Source organism: Marmota flaviventris, chromosome 4, assembly GCF_047511675.1.
Source record: "Marmota flaviventris isolate mMarFla1 chromosome 4, mMarFla1.hap1, whole genome shotgun sequence".
NCBI lineage: Eukaryota > Metazoa > Chordata > Mammalia > Rodentia > Sciuridae > Marmota > Marmota flaviventris.
The window spans coordinates 164,806,556-164,829,076 of record NC_092501.1 but is presented as its reverse complement, the minus strand read 5'-3'; the positions used below and the strand labels follow the sequence as shown (position 1 = coordinate 164,829,076).

Sequence of the window (22,521 nt, the reverse complement as noted above, 5' to 3'; positions counted from 1 at the left end):
AGACCCTTGTTCCCATCTCTCTGCCTGAGGATCTCTGACACAACCTGAGCCTGAGAAGAGGACTCGAAAAACCTTTCCCATGGCATCTTCTGTTTGAAGATAGTCCAAAAAGCCATTTTGGGCATCTTGTAATTTGAAAACTGAGCCCAGGTCCTGAGATAGCTTATGCAGCTCTAATACTCACGTCAAGGCCCACTGGGGAAGCCTATGTGATGTGCAGGTGGTGAAGAGGCACCTCCTGACTTGACATTGCCAATGTGTTCCAGATGATGCAATAAGACAAGAAAAAAAAATGGCGCCAGGGCTGCAAAGACGGTGTAAAACCATCCTTACTTGCACATACGGGACTCAGATAAAGAAAGTATTACAGAATCGAGGGCAAAATTCAGAGTGAAGGAGTTATTTGGGGAAAGCACTAACCATACAAAAAAAAAACCTGATAACTTGGACTACATTACAGTGGAGGAGCAACCCTTCAAGGGACATTATCAAGGGAGAAAAGGCAGCCACAGAGGAAGAAGGCGCCCTCTGCACATGCCACCACAAGGCGCCGTGTTCAGAACATACAGCTCCCAGAGATGGGGAGCTCCCAAATGAGGATGAAGACAGTCCCTGGATGGGTGGGGGATGCGAGCTGGCAGGTCCCAGCAGAATATCTGAAGGCACTGACCTCACCAGCACTCAGGGACATACAACACTGTGAGTAGACACAGGATTCCAAATACTGCTGCTGGTTGTTTTGAATTAGTGTTACCGCCCCATCCCGCCTATCGGCCCTGGTCCCCAAAACTTGGTGTTGAGGTTGTGAATGATTTGGATCTGACTTCTGTCAGGGTCTGTTAATGGATCACCCCAACTACCCCAAAACTATCACTGCAGTAGTCTTTTGGGGGGCCAAGGCAGTCCAAGGCAGCCGGGACAGATGGATGGGCTCCAGGGCTGCAGAGAACTGTCACACTCGTGGGGGCAAACAGGACATGAGGACTTCTCCCATTCTTCCAGATGACACGGAGCCTCCGAGATGAGCATGATGGAGAACCTCCTGAAGAACTCCTGCGGTCGCAGGAGAGGCCTCCATCCCCCAGGTAGCCTTGCTCCTGCCACCACCTTGAGGATTCTCTGGAGGCTGGGATCCGCCGGCACGGACCATCCTCAAGGCCACGTGCTGGGGCCTTGTACTGGCATGCAATTCTACCGGTATCCTTTAAGTCCAGTATAAAAAGTTCAGACTGATCTTTGGTGGATGAAAAGGGCAATAAGATTGTTCTAGAAGGAAATATCAGTAAATTTCCTTTAAGAAAAAAAAAAAAACTGCATGGAAAGGAAAAAAAGAAAAAAACACCACCAATGACTGACCCCAAGAGAATCGGGACACCCAGGGTTTATTTAAACAGCATTTCGTGAGCAGCGATCTCATGTCGAGGTCAGGGAGATGTTAGACACACCAGAGAGGAATGTGGCGCGGAGGCTCCAAAGCAGCCCCACGGCCTGATCACCACACTATTTAGAGAGGAACCAGTCAGCCAAAATAGGTCAAAACAGCAGTCCTGCTGCCAGTGCCTGGTAGAAACTCCTAATTGCTGTTTTGGAAATTAATTGCTCTCCACAAAATGTGTCTAGCAGGAGACCCTTCTTTAAAGGAGAAGGCCAAGTCACCTTGTGTGCAGGTAGGCCTGGGAAGGGACCAGACCCGGGGACCAAACATGGCAGGACCACGGCCCAGAGGAGCAGCTGAGGGGGAGTGGGCAGCCCATGCCGGACACTTGGAAAAACAAAGCTGTGTGCTTGGCTTTGAACCATCCGAGAATCCCAGAAACACTGGCCCGAGGAGGTTCCACCTCTTCTCAGAGTTGCTTGGATGACTGTGGACAGCAGCTGGGGACTTTCAATAGGTCTCAGGGGATTTGCCTCAATCAGACTGACAAGCTGGCTGGGAAGCGCTGACGCTGGGCTCTCCCCCACAGCCCACACCGTCCGGCTCCACTCCAACTCGCCACCCACCTACACAATGAAGCACCTAAGTAAAAGGCCGAGCGACAGCAGTATCTTTCCACACTTGCCCCGGAACCTCACCCCTCCAATCGCTGACACGTCAGTTGTGTGCTTAGCGACCGTTATAATACTGAGAATTCCTTTACTTAGCTTGCTTGGGATGAAGTCATGCAGCTATAAGAGTGACTCGAAAAACAACATCAAGTTCACTCTCAGTTAAAGGGACCGCGGGAAGCTTGAAAGTCTCTGGTGGCAGAACTCGTTATCCACCACATTTCATTAGAAAACCGTCACAGTGCTTTTCAGGTTGAAAGAGCAAATGGCAGAATGGACAATGTCAGTTTGGCAACCTGAAGCCATGTACATATTTTGCCTGTCACACCTGGCTTTGCCATTTGAAAGATGACAAGCTGGTTTCCTAATTCTGCAGTTTGCAGCATCTTTACGTGTGTGTGTGTGTGTGTGTGTGTGTTATTTGTTGACGTGACTTGACATAATATATATTCATGGAGTGCAACTTCCCATTCTGGGGTTGCACATGAGGTGGAGTTTCACAGTCATGTATTCACTTATGAGCAAAGGAAAGTTACGTCCAGTTCATTCCACTCTCCTCTTTCCTATTCCTGTTCCCCATCCCTTCCCTTCATTCCCCTTTGTCTAATAGGATGAACTTCTGTTCTTCCCTATCCCATGCCCTGCTTTTTTTGTGTGATAGCATCCTCACAGCAGAGACAATATTCAGCCTTTGGTTTTTTGGGGATTGGCTTATTTCAATTAGCACAACAGTCTTTAGATCCATCCATTTATTGGCCAGAGTTATACAGTCATTCTCTTTATGGCTGAGTAATATTCCACTGTGTTATATACCACATTTCCTTTACCTATTCATCTGTTGAAGGGCTCCTAGGTTGGCTCCCTAGCTTGGCTATGGTGAACTGAGCCGCTGTAAACACTGATGTGACCCCATCACTGAAGTATTGCAGCATCTGATTAATGACTTGCCACTCACTGTGGAATGAGATACTTCCCTGGATGCACTGGGGAAATACAGCACTTGTCTCTTCCCTCCAGGGACATGCCAGTGGCTGTGTCCCTTGCCCTCACGGCTCTAGTGTGCCTCTCTTCAGGATTCTAATGTCTCTCTGACTTTTCATGCCCATCATATGCTTCCGTCTCTTTCATGGGGCGATGAGAACACCAATTAGACGCAGCCACAAAAGTGCTTCCCAGAGCTGTGTGGACGGGGAACCACTTCCCTGGACAGCCCTTCAGATGAAGGAGGGCCAGGCTCCTGCCCGCTCTTGGCAGCCCAGAGGCCTTGGGTGTGTGGCCTCGTTATTCTGGTCTCCCTTAGCTCATCTGCAAACAGGGATGACTGCACCTGTCCCACTGTTGAGAATCTCCACACTCATGTCTCACAGTTGTTTCTCCTTGTGATGTAGCCTCAGGGTGATGGTGGGGCATGGTATTTGTCATTTTTAGAGGTGTTCTGAGAGTGCAAGCCTAACTGTCATCTAAAACTTGGGTGATCTTTTAAAACATGTGCATCTAAGAAAACTAACTCCACAAGAACTAAATGAGTAATGCATTTACAGGTCTGCACTTCTCCATTTAATTGGCCCGGGCATTCTGCTAAGACTGTTCTGTTTCCTATTTCTTGATCTGCTTGTGGGCTGTAGGCGTACTGTGCCAAGATAGAGAGGATTTCTGGTGTCATACAGAATCTTAGAGAAGTAGAATGTTTGTCCCATAATGTAGATCCACCAAGATCTGTGGGTTTGGGCTTAGTAGAGTGTTCTGTTCATTATTTCCAAAACAAGTCTTTAAAAACTGTGAATCACATTATTTACTCAAAAATGACCTAATAGATAAAATGATTTAATTAGTGAAATTATATGAGAGCAATCCTGGACAGGCTAACGTGGACGGGGGCTTGGTGTCTCAGTTCTGCCAGGCCCTGGCTGTGTGGTCACAGCTGGGTTCCGCACCTTTCTGGTTCCCTATTTAAAGAGAAGTTTGGATTAGTTGATCTTGAAGTCCTAGCTGGCTCTGAGGTTCCGTACCTAGGATGAGGCTTCCCAGGAAACATCCTTATATCACCCCCAGTCCTGCATAATCCCTAGAGGGAGGATACTGGTTGGACAGCTCACATCGATTTCTTCTCAACAGTGCTTTATTTTCCTATTTCATGAGCTCAGGGGCAGAAACAGAGGAAGGTGGTAAAACACTGCAGAGAGAAACCTCAGCCTATGCCACATTGGCTTCCATCACAGTGAACTTGACCTGTGAGGGCTGGCTCTGCTTCAGTGTCAAGTGAGAGTGAAAGACTTCCCTAATTTAATCGAATTGTGGAAGGATTGGATGGAACAGAAAGAAAATATCAAAATTGGAGAGTTCTAGAAAGGAGCAAAGTTTTCCAGACTTTTAAACAATGATTCAACATCCTAGCTAAGAATTCCGTCTCCCTTCAGGCTATTCCGTTCACACGGATCGCACGGTCTAACAGCAAGGTGGTCCATGTAGCAGGTGCTTCGAAAGCACTGGACATCTACTTTCCTAAACTGATCAAAATACTCCTGGTCGACTTTTACGGATTCCTTCTTGTCCATGGTCTGCTGATGACAAAGTCATAATTATCAGTTTGTATTGACAGGATTAGGGCACGTGATTTTGACCTCAGAGTTCTATTCATCACTAACAGTCATTTACAATATTGACTATGCTTCAGAAGTGAAATTTTAGTAAAATCCGTACAGACTTTTCTAGTAATTTTGTGTATGTGACAACTGAGAAACTGTACGGTGGTTTATGCTCACCATTTTGTTTTAAAGGTTGACTTTGAGATGACGACAGGCAAGTGCTCAACACCACTCAGGATCTTCCTGACTAATCACACACACAAAACAAAAAAACTGGTGGGGTGTGGGTCGCAGCAGGAGGGCTCTGCTGGGATGGGTGGGGGATTTCAACGCTTCGCTGACACTCACAGAATGAATTCCTCTCTTACAACAACACGAGCCAATGACTCGGAGCTGAATCTCTGTTTTCTATTCCAACACCCATCCTCAATCTCACTGTAAAGAGACACACGCTGGAAAGCCACCTGGGCCTCCTGGAGAGGATGGCTGCCTTTGAGTGACGAGAACTGAATGTGAAACACAGAATCCTGTTTCTGAGACTCAAGCCAGCAGGCCTGGCTGGGAGGTGGGGGCGAGATGACCGAGCTGGTCTCTGGGTGGAATCAAGTGACGCAGTGATGTGAGGAGTTTGTCTCAAATGTCCAGAATGGGCGACTGGGTGGCACTCTAGGAGGCCGGGGAGGACAGGGTCGTCAGGGAGCCCACGAGTAGAGGGTGAGCAGACCCAGCAGAGCAGCTGTGAGGCTGAGCTGGGACCAGGCAGGAGCCCTCTGAGAACAGCCGTCTGAGGGGCTGGGATAGGTGTGGAGGTGCAAGGGGCCATGCTCATCTCGTGACCAGCAGACGGGACAAGAAGATGTGCATGTGCTGGGGGCGGCACTGGTCTCTGAGGCTGAGACTCGCAGCACCAGTAAACACCCCTAAAACTTCTGGAGGGTGGGGAGTGTGCACTGGATGAGACATCACAAACACAAGCTTAACATCCACCCACGATCAAGACTCGTCATTCCTGGTCAATGTCCCCGGCTGACTTAGAAGCTCCATCCTGGACTGAGCTGCATTGGTTTTTAAATGAACTCAGCATTTGAGCTAAGACAGTGTTAGTCTAGCTTGCCCAGGAGATTAGGAGGCCAACTGTCACATTAGGAGTGAAGATGGGGAGGCAGATGGACACCCTGCACCTGGCACTGGACAGGGTAGGGTGGTGGACAGGGCCTGGCCTGAGGATGGGCCATGTGCGACCCCCTCTGTCACTGAGGCTCCAGGGGCCTGGGAAGAGGCCAATGAAAACTCAAGTAACTGATGCCCACAAACAGCCTAGTTGAAAGACTCCCCGGGGCCTGCAACCAGCTGGAGACCAAAGGTCTCATCTCTATGCTGAAGAGTTCGGCTCTGAGACTCCAGGAAGGAGTGAGGCCAGGCCCTGGGCTACTGGAGAGCAGGCCAGGGAAGAGGCAGGCTCAGGTTCAGGTGGTACTGGGGTGGAGAGGGAGTGACAGTGACCGCCACCTCGGGAGCTGGTTATGTCAAGCCAGGACGGTCACATGTGTGATGTGTGTTGATTTCTGACTGTCATCTACACATTTGGCCAAAAGTTTTGTTGAAACCACAGGCTCAGGTTGACAGGACAACTCATATTACAGAAGTCAGTGTGGTTTCACGAAGTGAGAGGGTCCCCCACCAACCAGCAGTCTGCTCCTGGCTCAGGTCACACGCGTTCTTGGCATGACATCCCCAGGGCCAGGACACACACCAAAAGATTAGACGCTTTGCAAAGTCAAGAAGGCCTTGAACCCCTAAGAACAGCAGATGAAACTGCCCTCGCAGCCAGGAGCTGCCCACCCAGCCTGTAAGCAAGGGAGCCGCATGCTTCCCAGAGCTCTCGGGAGACACAGCCCAGGGGAAGCCATGAGCCCAGGCCGAAATGGCCCTCGGAGACAGTGCTTGGAGCCTGCTGCCCACACTGTGCTCCCTGGTCTGGGGCTGGCAGCATCCCCATCACCAGTGGGCGGGCATCAGAAATGCAGGGTCGCCAGCACCACCCAGCCCCTCTGTGGCCTCCAGCCAGGACTGAGGACACAGCCCAGTTTGCTTTTTCATGCAACCAGGCGAAGAGACATCACCCCCCTGTGGACTCAGCTCTCTCCTGGTAGGGGACTGCCTGGGCTCAGCTCTCTCCTGGCAGGGGACTGCACTGGACTCAGCTCTCTCCTGGTAGGGGACTGCACTGGAAGGTCGAAGGCACTGCCCAGGCAAGCTCCCTCCTTCATGGCTTCCGTGTCTGGGCTCCTTAGAACAGGTCTCCAGGGAAGTCAGTCCAGTTGTCTCCCACTGCAGGGCTGGACCCTCAGTTACCCCCGACGACCATGAGGCTGTTTCCAGAAGTACAAAGGAGGCCAACGGTGGACCTCTGCTGCCCTGAAGAAAGCACAGATCAGCCGGAGCTGGCTCACTGGCCAAGTGCCTGCTTCCCTTTGGGTTTGGAGCTCAAGGAAAATAATGCAGGCTATTAAATTGAAATAGTCTGGCACTCTGTCCTGCAGCTGAAGCACATTTTGCATTAGTTTGACTGTGCAGATAAGCCAATGTGTGTCTACCCCAGTAGTTTTCAACATGGCAACTCAAGCCAAGCAGAACCAATGAGAGAAGCCCTCATCTCTGGTTGACTTTAAGTGCACATTCTTGAGGGATGTGCCTTTGGCACTGAACACAGTGATATGTGCTGTGATTTTGAACAAAAAGTCTCAAAACACTTACTTTGGTTTTGCCCAGGACTCGTCCTCTCCCCCCCTCTTCCCCTACCACCTCCAGTCCATCATACCACTCAGACCACAGCTGTCCCACCAGACACAAGAGGACATTGGGTGCCTGCCTGGCCCTGGCCTGGCCCCTGCTCTGGGGCCCAGGAGGCAGAGAAAGCCTCCTTCTTCTGTCTGCCCTCCCATCACAGCAGCACTGAGAGAAGCCAGTGCTGAGACACTCCTGCCAGCCTTCTCTGTCCAAGACAGGTGTCCTCGGGCAGCCTGCAGCTCCCTACACTCACTCATTTAAGTCCTAGCCTCAAAAACGCAGAAAAATGAGTCAGAGTGAGCCTGAATAATGTAGAAAAGCAAGCGAGCTGCGAGGCCCGTCAGGCACTCAGGGCGGCCATCAGGACGTCTGACCCCGGCCGGAGCTTCCCCTGGAGGCTCTCCCCTCATCTCCAGGCCATCAGTGGCAAGGGCCCTGTCTCAGAGGGCACAACCAAAGCCCCAAGGTAGCTGGTGGGAGCATTGGAGTCCAGGCCTGAGGTGTGGCTGCAGGCCACCCTGCTAACACAATCCCAAGGCACTGTGGGTCCCTAGGGTCAGTGACAGGCTTCTGCAGGATGGGAGCAGCCCAATTCCCCTGTCCACTCACTCCTCCTAGACTATGAGGGTCCAGCAGCAGGGTGGACTGAGTGTTCAGACGAGTCTCCAGGACATGCAGGAACAGTTCTGGGTCTCTGATGCCTGCACCCGTACGTCCAGCCCAGTCCTCACTCACGCCCTCTCACTGGACTTGCAGCTCCTTCCTGGGTGGCTGCCCTGCTAGTCCAGGAGGTGACCAAGCTCAGTAGGCCCCAAGTGAACCTCCTCAGCAGAAAGAGCTTCATAGGTACCAGAGGCCCCAAGACTCAGGTCCAGAGGCCCAAGCTGCTGGCCTGACTCAGGAAGACCTCCAACTTCAACTGAACAGGAAATCAGTTTTTTCTCTTTTTAAAATCCCCAACATTCACCATTTACAACCTCTTGGGCAGGAAAACAAGTTTGAACTTAAAAGTAACCTTAGGAATCATAGGAATATTATTCAGCCTTAAAAGGGAAATTCCACACATGGTACGCCATGGAAGGGCCTTAAGGACTCCTGCCCAGTGCCCTAGTCTAAAGCACAATACTGTATGAACCCACTTAATCCTGCTCATCCCTAGTGGAGTTCAATCCACAGGGACAGAAAGAAGAGCAGGTTTTGGAGCTGGGGGTGGGAGGAAAGGGACAGTGGTTTACCAGGTATGTGGAGTTTCTCTCTGAGAAGGTGAGAAGGCTCTGGACACACCAGTGACCATTGTACCTTAGTGTGAGGTGCCTGACGCCAGTGAGCCATACGCTTAAAATGATGAGATAGTTAATTTTATGATGAAAAGAGTATAAAATAACCAACCTACATCATGTACAACCAGAAAAATGGGAAGTTATGCTCCATTTATGTATGATGTATCAAAATGCATTCTACTGTCATGTATAACTAATTAGAGCAATTAAAAAATCAATCCAGGTTTGCACTGTATACATACAGGAAATCCTGAGGGGTGTGATGCAGTCATTTTCAGTCATTAATTTACAAAGGGCATCTATAATGGTTGTGACCTAGGAATCAGGCACCAAGAGTTCACTCTACATATATATATATATATATATATATATATATATATATATATTTTTTTTTTTTTTTGGTACCAGGGATTGTACCCAGGAGCACTCAACCACTGACCCACATGCTAGATTCCTTTCATTTCTTTTTAAATTTTTGGAGAGGGTCTTGCTAAGTTGTGTAAGGCCTCACTAAGTTGCTGAGGCTGGCTTTGAACTTGGATTCTCCTGCCTCTCTAGCGTTGTTGGGATTACAGGTAGGTGCCATTGCACCTGGCTGCACCATTTTTAAACATGTGAAATTTCAGAAAGAATAATGATCTAAGGTGACTTTTTAAAATGTAAGGAATCACGAAACCTGCCTTTTTATCTGTGCTTATTCTTAGAAACTCAGTTAATGAAATACAGTGAGGACAAAGGACCAGGGAGAAGGCAAGAATACTGGCTAGTGCCTTGGTCTCTTGTCTGGTCCACTGAAGAACCAGAAATCTGGGAGAACAGATTGAAACGTGCTATACAAAGGAGGAAAAGCCATCTTACAAACTGAATTCCACCCATCCATCATCTACCTTTCTTTCTTCCCCTTTAAATAAACTTGCTTTCTTCCGAGGTACTTCTCAGGCTTTGCTCTCTTGCTTATATACAAAGTAGCAGACAACCACAGGGGGAGAATCTGTTCAAGGGAACCAGACTTCCCAGTTAATGAAAAATCAGTGCGGTCCAGCCCGCTCCTCATCCTAGACTCTTGGACAGGATTTGATCCTATTCTTAATTGTGTGTACTTCTTAAGTAAAGAATTTTTGGATTAAAAAAAAAATCAAGAGCCAGCATGACTAATCTTACTTCCTTCCCCCTCCAGAGTGAAACAACTCAACTTATTTCCAGAACATTAAATTCCAACCAGGTGAGATGCAGATAACAAACTGCTTGTGGGAGAGAGAAGAAATCACCACAGCTGCAAAATAGGGCCTCAACGAGAGGCAAGGCACACCATGCGGCAGGAGTGGTGCCTGCAGCCGGGCCACCAAGGACGGACGTGGAGCTACAGCCCCCAATCTGCCATGTCCACCTTACCCAGTGGGTGGGTGGGACTTCTGCCAGATCATGGCTGCATTTGGCATTGATAGAGAACCAGAACTTCAGGTGAGCAGCCGCAAATTAGCAACGGCCAAGAAGGACTGTTGGAAACGCACCGCGGGCCATGACCTAACTAAAATGCACTGATTTTCCGGTCCCCTGGCATCCTGATGTAAAAACGGAGGTCCCCACAGACTGGCAGGAGGTTTACTCATCCAGAGGACAGGAAGCCTTGGACCCTTTGCCCTTAACATTCCTTGTTTTGCAGGGAGAAGGAGAAGACTGGACAATAAGGTGACTAAGAGGAGGAAATCCTGTCTGAGCTCAGACCGTCTCAGGAGGAGCGGGGAGGGAGCAGCCGGAACCTGGTGGGCCCAGGGGAAGGAAGGTGGTTTTCAGACAGGAAAGGAGAATATCTCAGGTCCTTACTCGGTTATGACTTGGCCGGTGGCGACGAGGAGGAGAATCACCAAGTAAGGAAGCAGGGGAAGGAGGTGTTTCCTCCCTGGCCAGCTGCCACCTCCCCCCGTGGCCCTGCTCACCTGGGAATGGCCAGTTCTCACTGTGGACAACAGAAAGAGCAGGACTGTGGTCCCAGAGCAGAGGCCTGTTAGGAAGTGGGGTGGTGGGAATCCTCCTGCCCTCTCCAGAGAACCTCGCCCTGGGACTGCAGGCTCCTTCTTATGTCACGTGCCAAACCCAAACCTTCCCTCGCACTGTTCAATAAAACATTCTTTGTTTATGAGCCTCTCCATTTGTTCTGCAAATAATTTAGTTCTATCTTAATTTTCATTAAAATACCAACTGTCTCCTTTGCTGACATCTCTTAAGCTTATAGGAAGTGCACCTCTGCTGCTTCTCACCATGTGAGCTGCTTCACAGGGAGCCCATACGCACGGCTCAGCTCCTGGTCACTACAGTGTGGTCTTCCAGGCGTCACGAGGGCACCAAGAGCCTAGATGACAGGCACCCATGTCCCAGTCAGGTCTCAGGTCCTGCTGCAGCCTCTGTCCCTGTGCCCGTCCTGGCAGCCTGGCTGAGACATTGCTCTCTCCCAGTCCTCATAACGCTGGGACTTCAAGTTTTTATGTCTTAAGGATGAAGACCCATATTGATCAAAAACCAAAAAACCTAAGCCAAGCAGCCTTTAGCTCACCTTTGCCAGGCACCACCTGCGGAGGTCACTAAAGCCCCACTGCCAGCTCCCCTCGTCTTCAGGGCACGCTCAGGCAGTAACAACTAGTTTACTTTGCTCTTAGAAACCTATCAAAAATGTAAAAAATTGATTAAGTGAGCCAACCAATATCATCCGCCAGGAAAGAGCTGGGGCAGGTCTCACACCAGACCCACGCTGGCCTGATCCTATAAGAACCTGTGCCATGTGTGGCACTTCTGTGGTCCCTCAGCACCAGTGTTCACGGACGAGCACAACCACACTCGAAACCAGCTCACAGAAAGTCCAACACAGAACTGAAGAGAGGCAGACTCGGCTTCCTGTAGGAACCTCGAGGGCTCTCTCCTGGTGGAGGACCCCTGGCGACACGTTTGCCTTTACAAGTGGAACAGTTGGCCAACTCCCCAGCCCCGCTCCCTACTCTCCAACTGCACCTTTCCCGCTGTCCTCACTCCCTGGCCTGGACGTGTGGCCACAGGAGGACGGATGTGCGTAATGTGTGCGTGGACACTATGCCTAGAGAATCAAGGTGTTCATTTACTGAGTTTCACGTGAATGAGCTCATGACACAGAACCGGTGACACAGTCGCTAGTCCAGGATGCTCAGGAAGCGAGGGGCGTAAACCCAGGCACTCTGACCCTTTGGTAGGCCACAGCTGCCCACCTGTGGCTCACGGGCAGCTTCAGTGAGCCCGCCGGCCACAGGACAGTGAAAGCAGATGTCAGTGTTGGAGCTGGCATGGGCCCAGGAAAGAAGGGGTGCAGCGCCTCCACACTGTCCCCTGGGCCTCCTGTCCAGGGGAGAGAGTTCAGGCAGGCCTCTCATCCCCCACGGGGTTTTGGTAACACCCTCTCTCTAAATGTGACTGGCAGAACCTTCCAGAGCCCCCCTCTGCTCCAACACAGTGCTGCGCTGGCACATCCTTCACCCCTTTGCAGCTGGGCGAATCTGCTGTCTGCCCAGGAATTTCAAACAGGGCCTGGAGAGTGAGGCTGGTTGCGTCCACAGGACTCTGGCTTCTGCTGTGGGCCCCCCACTCCCGCCCGGGCCATTCCCATGGACTCCTTGGCCATTCTCGGGCCTCTCCTGACACTGCCTCTTCAGTCTGTTTGTCAGAGTTCATGAGGCTGCTCAGTCAGCCGCACTCCCCTGGCTCTGGCCTTCCGGCTGAAGGACCCTAAAAATGCTCAGGTGTCTGATGCTGCCTGGGCCGTTCTTCTGCCTCAGCACTCGAGTGGGAAAACAGGAGGCCTGTCCACGTGCGTGCATGTTTGTGTACACAGGTGTGCATGTATGCATGTGTGTGTGCATGTATGCATGTGTGTGTGCATGTATGCATGTGTGTGTGCATGTATGCGTGTGTATGTGCACGTGGCCAGGGTGTGTGCTCTCTTCCGTCTCAACTTATCATCTCACACCAACCTCTACAGGCAGACCCGTTGGCAGGGAATGTAGGAGCCAAGCTGAGCGTGAAACCCAGGACACCTCCAGTCTAAATCCTCTGTCCTTCACCACCATGCCTGCATCGTGAGGTGACGTGACCTTCCATACCCTCCACAGGGGATTTACCACCCTGGCATGGTGGTGCAGAGCAGAATGATAGACTGGAGGAGTTCTGGGTTTTATGCTCAGCTTGGTTCTATGTTCCCTGCCAATGGCCCTGCCTGTTCTGCCTCAGTCCACCCTCAGTGAGTCCTGGCATCTGGGTGCTCAGCAAGGGGTGCTGCCATGCTTCTCCCAAGGGACACTGGCAGAGCCTCCGGGGATCACCGTTAGGTCCCAGCAGTCCCAGGACTCTCCAAGGGCTTCCTTCCTTGTCTCCCTCAGGGGCCAGCACTACTGGGGGCTGAGGACCACGGAGGAAGGGGTCCCAGCCCACAGGTCCCTGACTGGACCGACGAAGTCTCACGCTGCTCTTCCTGATGTGTTTGAGATGACTGCACGCTCACTGCTAATAGGCACTGTCACCTAAGGGACAAGCAGAGCCGTGGAAGCTTGTGGGGCACACAGTTTTGGCCATGTCCAGCCTGTGCTTGGTTCTCACGGGGCCCTGCTGCTCCACAGGCGATAAGTGATCTCAACACGCTCCGCGTACCGGAAACACCCTGCTCTGCAATTTCTACCAGGTACCAGATAATTAGTCCACATAACTCAAAAACCCAAATTCTTCTGTTATTCCCACATGAGAGATTACTGACCTGGGCCAAAGCAGCAAAATAGGAATTTTAAGGGTGGAGTTGAAACAATCCCTAGGAAAAAATTCAAATCTTCCCCAGGCAGCCCCATGCTCCCTTATCACCAAGTACAGCCACTGCCATCCACTGGGGATAGCACTTAATTTGGAAAAAAGAAAAAAAAAAGTGATAAAAATACTTTTTAAGAAACCTCGTCTTTTATTAATTTTTCTAATTTTCTAGGACCATATCCCTCATTTAAAAGATTTGTTTGAACACTGTCAATCACATCCTCAGTCATTTCCTAACAATCAGTTTATTGAGGCCCCCAGGCCTCAGGCCTTGAGTGCGGCCCCGGGTCAGCTCTGGAGTGGTGTGTGGAGCCTGAACTCGACCGAGTAACAGCAGCTGCGGCTGAGGGAGGCCCGTTTCTGCACCAAAAGGGGGACTATGGGTGGAGACGTGGCCAGCGTCTGCAGGGGGTGTGAGTGATGATTCTAAACCTGGATTTCTAATGATGCTGTTAAGTCCTGTCAGTTGGGGGTGGCACATCAATCAGACTCTTCAAGGGGCCTGATTCCAGCTGGGTCCAGGGTGGGCCCAGGCAGACTGACCTCTGCCACGTGGGTGCTGAGAGCAAGGGGACAGGATGTCCTTGGTCCCCAGGGGCTGAGGCAGGAGAGCAGATGCCAGTGCACAGGACGGGTCTGGCAGGCTGGTGCAGAGGTGGCCCCTGCCCGCTTCACCTCTGGTTATCAGTGGCAGGGCGGTGACAGGCAAATGTGCCAGGTGATAGCCCCTGGCCGTGGGTCACTCTTGTTCCTGGCCCCTGTTTCCAGCCCCTACCTGAAGCAGGGCTGGGGCCGCTGGGAGGCTGCTGTCTCCAATCTCACCACAGTGGTGTCCTGTGGGACGCAGGGGCTTGTGGTGGGGCCTAGGGAGGCAGGCTCCCAGGCAGACCACCCTCTAACCAGCAACGTCGTCACTGTGGGAAGGCGGGGTGGGGCTCTCCTATTGTGCCCCCGACACTAAAGGCCAGAGGTGTGCGCAGCAACAGGCAACTGCTGAGGGCCTGTGTCCTTCCCGCAGCCACGCCATCAGGCCAGCCACCGTGCTGTCAGGCTCAGGAAGCAACGGAGCAGCACCCCTCCCCCAGCTCTACCGCTTCTTTTTCCTAATCTACTCTCAGAACTGAACGTGACTCAGGTGTGTGCGGGTCTCCCCAGGAGCCGAGCAAGCCGTTAAGCCGTGTGCTCTCCGGTTCCATCTGACGCCGGTTACCTGGACCTGGAGCAGGCTGAGGCCCCGTCCATGGTGGCTCTGCTCAGGTGTCAGTCACCTGTGCTTCTGACCCGCGGCAGGGCTCTAGGGTGGGGTTCCCATGACCCCTGCTCTGAGCTGGAATAACTTGTTAGCGTGACTCACAGAGCTCAGGGGAACACTTCCATGTGCTGGCTTCCTACCCAGGACACAGGTGAGGAGCCAGAGCAAGGTCTGGGGGAAGAAAGGCCCGAGCGTCCACACCCTCTCTGGAGCCACCTCCAGGAGCCTCCCTCCATGTGAGTGGAAGCTCGCCAAACCCAGTATTTGTGAGTTTTTAATGGAAGCTCCAATAGGTAGCTTTGGTCATTAGTGATCAGTTAATTTCCAGTCCCTGTCCCCTGTCCAGAGGTTGGACTCTAACCTTGTCTTGGCCTTTCTGGTGACCAGATCTCATCCGCAGCTACCTATGGGGGCCAGCCATCAGTCAACTCTTCAGCATACAAAAGGACGTTATCACTGGAGATTCCAAGGACTGTGGAATCTCCTTTCTAGTTATTGCCAGGAAACAGGACAGAGAGATAACACCACCCCTGCCAGGAAGGGTGGGCAACAGCACCCCCCTTGGGGGCCTCCTAGGAGGGGGGGGGGTGACCAGGAGACGTGAACGTGCTTTCCTCCTCTCCTCTCCTCGTAAAGCTTGCCTCCTGTGCAGGGGACAAACTACCTCTTCCATATTTTCAGGAAACAGTGACTTCTGTTTACTTGAGAAAAGAATGGGAACAATATTTTCCTCTTGCTGGTACATCTGCTGTTCACTAGTGGAAGACTCCCTGTTCCTCGGCCCTCTCTGAGCACTTTCGTACCTGCCTGTGCACACCAAACGTGGCTGCTCACGACTTCTAAGGAACAATTAAAAGATGATCATCGTACATGAAATAATCGGATCTGTAGAAAAGTGATAAAGACAGTGCAAGTTCTGTGTACCCTTCACCCAGACAAGACGAGGCGTCAACATCCTACATGACGTGGGCATGCTTGTCAGCATCAAGCCATTAACATCGGCACATCCAGCTTCAGCCTCAGCTTCTGCCAGCCTTTCTAGAGTCTTTCTGTCCCAGAGCTGCTCCAGGACACCACCAGGCCCTGGGAGAGCTGGTCTCACAAAAGAGCTTGCTGCTTCTGTGCAGCCAGCCTCACTGAGTGCAGGGCACACACCTTCACAGAGCATGCGCAGAGCAGGAGTCTGACGCGTGGCAGATGGCCTGGGCCCCAGCAGGGGCCTAGAACCCAGTGGGGAGGTCAGCGTTCACTGGTGAAGCTCTGGCCACTACTACTTCCTTTGAAATTCACTCCCTGACCACAGGCACAGGATTGGAGAAGCCCATGGAGTCCCCTTAAGACGAGATGGCACGATTTTCTTTCATGAATAATAAAAATGAAACCCACTGTCAATAAAATCAAGGGCTGCATGTCCCAAGATACTGTTGACTTGAGGGAGTGGCCACTACAGGGGAATGCAGAAGGCAGCTGTCTGAAACCCTGCCTTTCCTTTCTCTTCAACTGGTCAAGTACCACTCATTCACCACATTCTAGAAGCTTCTCAACACCATGAAGACAAAAGGCCTCCTGAAGGACATTTCTAGGTCGCATGCTGGAGCAGCTCAGATGCTCACTGGGCAACCCTCCTCGTTCCAGGACGCACCTAAGACGGCGCTCACCCTCAAGCCTCTGGGAACTGCAGGGTCCATGGAGAGGTGGTCGGGCACAGGCTGCAGTGCCAGCTCTGTCCCAGGGCATGTGGTCACCTGGAGAGCTCCTGCCAATGCCTGCCACACAGCTCTTCAACCTCCCTTCTCAGCCTGTTCCTCATTCTGAGGACAAATGGCCAGTCAGTAGCCAGGCAGGGCAGGCCCACCATGCTGACTGCTGGTTCACAAGGTGAATTAGCCCAAGCCAGTTCCAAATGGTCCCTGCCACTTCAGCAGTGGGGTGAATGCCAACCAACAGCAGCCCTGGAAGGCCAGAGGCCCCACTGGGCGCTTTCCCTAAATCCTCTAATCAAAAGCTTTTCAGATGCAAAAGCTCCTGGTAGTGAGGCTTCACTACCCAGCTTCCCACTGCGGGCAGGCCTCACTACAGCTGCCCACTGAGGTCAGGTCTTAGTACAGCTGTCCCCTTGTCTTCACCATTTAAGCCAGTCACCCATTTCCTTTCCTTTTCCCCAGACACACATCAGAAAGTACTTTGGTTGGTATTATTCTAGCGAGATCTTTGTTTCCTGTTCTAGAACGTCTCCCTTCAACTCTGCACACTCTCTCTCTGGTTCTGCACACAGCCCCGCACAGCGCCAGGAGTCTCTTCTCTTGCCTTTGCTTTCTGCTCATCCTTCCTCCCCACCTCTAGTGTGGGATTCTGGTGACGAATCCTGCTGTTATTTATTGTGGCCAAGTCATCCAAGCCACCCAGGGAGAATTACTTCCATTGCCTCTAGAGGGCTGGATAGGGTTGGTGTTCCGTGGAGAAAAGGGGGAACTTAAGATTTTCTCCTTCTCAGGGCACAGATTTTGCACAATGAGACCAGGGCCCAGGAAGGAGGAAAGCACTGTCCTCCTGCTCTTTAGCCAGGCTCCAGAAGCCTCTCAGCCCACCTCTGCCGAGGCCCCAGAAAGTGGACTCAAGGCCTCGCTGCTCTACTTCTGCCTCTGAAGTGAGGGAAAGGGATGGCAGCCTGCAGCAGAGCCAGATGGATTTTCCAGGGCCTGGCTCTAGAGGGCCACTTGGAAACACAGGCTGGTGCCCAAGCAGCTTGCTCTTCCTGGGGCACAGTGCCGGTGCTTCAGAGTCTCCTGGTACACAGACATACCTGTGAGAACCTGTGTTACTGTCCCCACTCCCTGCCCTGACTGTCCCTAGGCTGAGGTCACTAGGTGGCCGCCCAGCCTGCTGTTATTTGATGTCAGGGAAGGCCTTTGTTCTCTGGAATTCTCTTCCTCCAGAATCACACAGGACTGGGCCTCAGATCTTCAAGGCTGCTGCCAGCCTCTTGAGATAAGTAACAATGCTCGGTGTGGCTGCAGCTAGAGCTTTTACGTCCCAACGAAGGTCAGGAGCATGCAGCTGCCTGCAGCACAGTCAGGCACATTTTCAAGAGCTTGGGATCCTAAAAGGCTTTTTAGAAACTCAAGCTTGTGCCAAGGCAGCCTTGGAGCCCACTTTTCCCAGGCACTGTGTTCGGGCCTCAAGGATCTTCCCTCAATCAGACCCAACAGACACCTCCTGGAATTTGTGCTATGCACGACACCCCAAAGCACTTCACATGCACCCCCTCATGTGACAACCTTCTGAGGGGGAACACTGTTCTGAATATCCCCATTATTCAAAGACACGGAAGCCAGCGGAGTGTCTGCATTAGGCAATAACCCAGCAGCAGCTGACCCAGGTGGGACGGTACCCGGCAGCCCATCTGGGGGAGGCTGGGGTCAGCACCTCTCTGCCCCTCAGGATGGGTGTTTACACATGCCTTTAGCTCCGTGGCATTGCATTCAAGCGAGGGGGGCCTCTAGAAAAGGCAACATGGGTAACAGCGAGTGGCCCAAGTTGTCCATACAGCACCTGGGCCCACACCGGGTCCTGAGCTGATTCCTTTCTCCCTTGATCTGTGTTCCCAATTCTCGGAGCAGCAGAGAGAGATTCCACTTCCCAGGAATCAGTGTGTGGGCTTCAATGTTAGTTCAAGGTCAGGGCCAAGAAGAAACCCCCTACACAGCTGGGAGACCTAAAGACCAAAACTCAAGAGCACTTTTACTGCTGTCTTGGGATCCTGGAGGTTTCGAGTGGTGGGCAAATGCCTGGTTCCAAACCCCCTCAGTCACTTAAAAAGAGAAAACTCTTGGGCATTTATTTACATTTTATGCCTTTTCCACCCCTCAACTGCAAAATGATAGTAATAAGTTAGCTACTTCAGGTATGCTTTCTGAGGAGGCTTTGATGTATTAATGTGCACAAATTGGCACACAGAAAACACTCATTAAATAATTACCGAGGCTTTTCACTAACGTGTTCAGCTGCTTCTGCACAATGCTCTGAAGATACAATTGTAGCTCTTTCCTTGAATGGACCCACCCCTGGGAAGAGTCCTGATACCGCAGACAAGGAGACAGGATTCCTGAGTTGGGCCAACAAACAGGGGTGGAGCTGAGTTTGCCACAATTAAGAGGAACTTAATGAATGTAGCACAGAATCAAGGAATTTATTTCATGGGTAACAGCAATTAAAGCTGGTCGATAAGAAGTAAGCAGAAGATCGATGTTTTGTGGAACTTAACAAATTGCATGCCTTTTGAACAGCACATTGCTAGTGTCACTAGGAAAATCACTAAAATATTTATCTATTTTTATTTGTAGATTTAGAATCTAAAGTCCAAAAAAAAAAAAAAAGAAAAAGAAAAAGAAAGAAATTGGCAAGTGACCTCAACTGGCTCTCAACTCAATATTCCAGCTCACTGGCTCCTGAACTTTGGCACAATGTGGGAATGTAGACTCCCAGGCTCCACCTCACAAAGTCCCACTAGAGGACCTGGGACGGGGACCCGAATCAGACTTTCTACTAAGGTTTTCCAGGTGATTCTGCTCTGTGGGGGCCAAGGGCTGTACTTTGGGGAGTTCTGGGCAGTGCCTTTGGTCCCAACCAAGGATCAAGGGTCAAAGAGACTGAGGGTGAGTTCATAGCACATGACAGGATGGGGCAGGCATGGAGCTGCACTCCAGCCAGAAGGGCACTTGGCCTCCAAGGCAAAATGGGGACATTCACTCCTGCAAAGGGTGGAAACTAAGGCATGAATTATAAGGTGAGGCCCATAGGGCAAGCTATGTTTGGTGCATCAGTTGCCAGACAGGGAGCCCTTTCCACCAGATTTAGGATTGGTCCCCAGTAAGAATTCCTGGGACTCACCATCCTCAGGCAGGAAGACCTGGATGGGCCAATGGTGGTTCTAGGGTCAGGGTCCTGGGTGTCAGCACACCAATGTGCACACTTGAACCCTGTCTGGCATTCTCTGAGAAACTCCTCTGCGTGTGTGTGCGTGTGTGTCTTTATGTGCGTGCACGTGCACATAACACGTGCACACGTGTATTCTTTGGTCCATAAGTCTGGGCCAAGTCTACTATGTGATGCGTGCACAAGGACCCTCAGTAATGGGCTTGGTTGATATCTAGGTTCTGTTCCGCATAAGTCAGGATCGTGAACAGGAAGGAGACAGACCAAGCTCTAAGAACGTTCTGGCGTAGTAAACCCTGGGTAAAACCTCCAAGCTCCTCTGCTTCCTTCCTACTCTGGGCCCTGAACCTAAACCAGTGTCTCTTTCTACATGACAGTGGATTTCCTCATTCACTGACTTTAGAACCTTAGCAGTAAAACAGGTGTGACAATAGCAATTAAATAAAACCACCAACACAGTTACCCCACTGTGTGCTCTAGGCAGAGTAGAGCCCTGGGCAGGGCTAGCTCTGGTTGGGACCTCACCTGAGTAACTGGTCGCTATTTATTCCATCACACACTAAATGGAGGGGGGTAGAGACACCTAACAAGTGTCCTCAATTTTCACTCCTCTACACATTATTATTCCTGAAGAGGCCACCACACCTGTGCTGTTTTAGCATGGTAACAGCAAAATAAATGTGGCTACTGCTTAATTAAATGTGTAAAACCCCATCATGTAACCAACCACGTGCAATGACAATATTGGCAGAGCTGCCTTGAGTGGGGGGCTAGGCCCAGGAAACCCTCACAGGCAGGAGGGCTTGCCAGCTCCCACCTGTGGCTCACCCCAGGCCAGACCACCCCTCAGGAGGAAGATGGGTTTCTCTTCCTTTGTTCCAACAGGATGGTTGACATGATGGGGTTGTCTTCTCGCCCAGCCCATTTTCCCCAGAGCCTCGAATTTAAACATCCAAAAGCCCTCTGTCCATGGCAGGGCCTAGACACCAACTGCAGCGTTCCACAGTGACTTTTTTCGCCTCCCCTGGGCCGGTTTCACGGCCAAGTGACTGACTTTCTTCCCGAGCTTCTAAGGCCAAGGCTTTCCTTCAAGATGTGAATGCAAGGATGAGATGCCTTAGGCTACGTTTTTAATTATGAGCTCTCCCGAGAGGCCGCGCCTGCAATGCACAGCTGCAGGACTGGGAACCAACAAACACACCCTCTCTCTCTCTCAGGTGGGCAGAAGAGCTGCCTTTCTGAAGGCCACGCGAGTGTCCTAATCCCCGCGGGCGCGCAAATCCAAACGCGAGGCAGAGCTGTACTTACCGCCAAGACGCTCTGGGCCAGGAACCCCACTGCCAAGGCCCCCAGCAGCAGCCACCTGCACGGGAGAGGGGAGGAAGAGTGACGTGAATGCGGGTCCCGACTTGTCAGTTTCTGAAAGTTACCTGTAAGGGCCCCCTGCGCCCTGGCCGAGGGAGTAGGCAGAATGTCGCTTACCGCCGCAAGGCAGGGCCAGCCGCCGCGCACCGCTCTTGGCCCATGGTCCCAATCTGTCCTCTCTGGGCTCCGCTCAGTCCCTCCTAGTCTGAAGGCCAGAGACAAAGCGGGTTAGAGAAGGGGTGGGGAGGCAGAGCATCCTCGCCGCGGGTCTCGGTCTCCGCGGTGCGCCCCAGGTTTCCTTGTAGGGGTGACTAGAGGCCGTCCCACGACAAGAATGAAAAGGGGGGCCTTCCCCGTAGGCCCTGGCTGGTCCCGCTTAGCCCAGGCAGCGCGCGATTCCGGTTCCCCGACTCTCTGCCTTCCCACCCCGAAGCCGAAGAGCGCGCAGTTCCAGCCCGCCGGGAGCCCGGAGTCCGCGCCCTGGGGCCTGGGTCTCGATGCCGCCTGGGGGTCGCTCTCACCTCGGGTTCGGTCGTCAGGGGCTGCTGCCTACGCGCATTGGCCCCTCCAGAAGCGCCCGCCGCGGCACAACACCAGCGCCGCTGGCCTCGCTGGGCGCCGGCCTCGGGGGCCCGGGCGTCCGCTCGCGGTCCTCGGCCCGGACCCAAGGCGCAGGGGATCCGGGCGCTAGAGCCCCGGGGTGCAGAGTGTGGAGCACTGGTGTCCGGATTCGCGGCGAGCGCAATTCCCGAGCTGCGCGCTCCCGCCGCCTCTCACCCGCCCTGCAGGGTCCTCCCCTTAGAGACGCCGCCCGCGCCCTGCCTAGGGGAGGGGGCGGCGCCAACAAATTGAGCTCGAGCGGCCGCGCGCAAGTCTCCGCTCCGAGCCGCCGCGCCCGGGACGGTGCGCAGCGCTCACACCCCAGCCCTCCGAGAGTGAGCTGCCCGCCGCGGCCCCCGCGCGCCCGGCCGCCGTCCTCCGCCGCTCCCCGCCGCCTCTCGCCGCCCCGGGCGCGCCACCATGGGGCCCCGGCTCGGCGTCTGGCTGCTGCTGCTGCCCGTCGCCCTTCTGCTCCACGAGGAGCGCAGCCGGGCCGCTGCGAAGGTGAGTCCCCGGCCGGCTCCACTCCCCGGCGTCCCGCCCTACGCCCCGGCCGCCCCGCGAGGCCTTTGTCCGGAGACCAGCGCCAGCCGCCCACTCTCCCCTCAGGGGTCGCGCATAGCACACCCAGGTGCACTCTTCGGGCCGGTCCCGCTGGTGATCCCTGTGGGCTGCGATCGCGCATCCGTCACGGAGCCTCCTTTGTTATGGTCCGGGTACGGGAGAGTTAGGGAAGTTCTCCCGGCCTTTGGAAGGGACCAGAAACTTAGTGCGCACCTCGGTGGGGTAAGAGTGTACAGGAGCCAGCGGGACTTGAACCCGCATCGCGGAGATGTTCAGCGGCTGGCCGCCT

At 52.7% G+C, this 22,521-nt stretch overlaps 2 protein-coding genes across 2 annotated transcripts in view; one reads left to right on the top strand and one right to left on the bottom strand.

Moving 5' to 3' along the window:
* Positions 1-21,856, bottom strand: part of Col4a2 (collagen type IV alpha 2 chain) — a 151,457-nt gene extending 129,601 nt beyond the window's left edge. The window contains exons 1-3 of the mRNA XM_027938844.3: positions 21,590-21,856; positions 21,186-21,273; positions 21,012-21,066 (exon numbers count right to left, since the gene is read on the bottom strand). Of these exons, the coding sequence (XP_027794645.2) occupies positions 21,012-21,066; positions 21,186-21,229 (99 nt within the window). The 5' untranslated portion in view covers positions 21,230-21,273; positions 21,590-21,856. The remainder of the gene's footprint in view (positions 1-21,011; positions 21,067-21,185; positions 21,274-21,589) is intronic.
* Positions 21,857-21,924: 68 nt separating this feature from the next.
* The window catches only part of Col4a1 (collagen type IV alpha 1 chain), a 130,159-nt gene continuing 129,562 nt past the window's right edge, over positions 21,925-22,521 (top strand). The window contains exon 1 of the mRNA XM_027938860.2: positions 21,925-22,172. Within this exon, the coding sequence (XP_027794661.2) occupies positions 22,089-22,172 (84 nt within the window). The 5' untranslated portion in view covers positions 21,925-22,088. The remainder of the gene's footprint in view (positions 22,173-22,521) is intronic.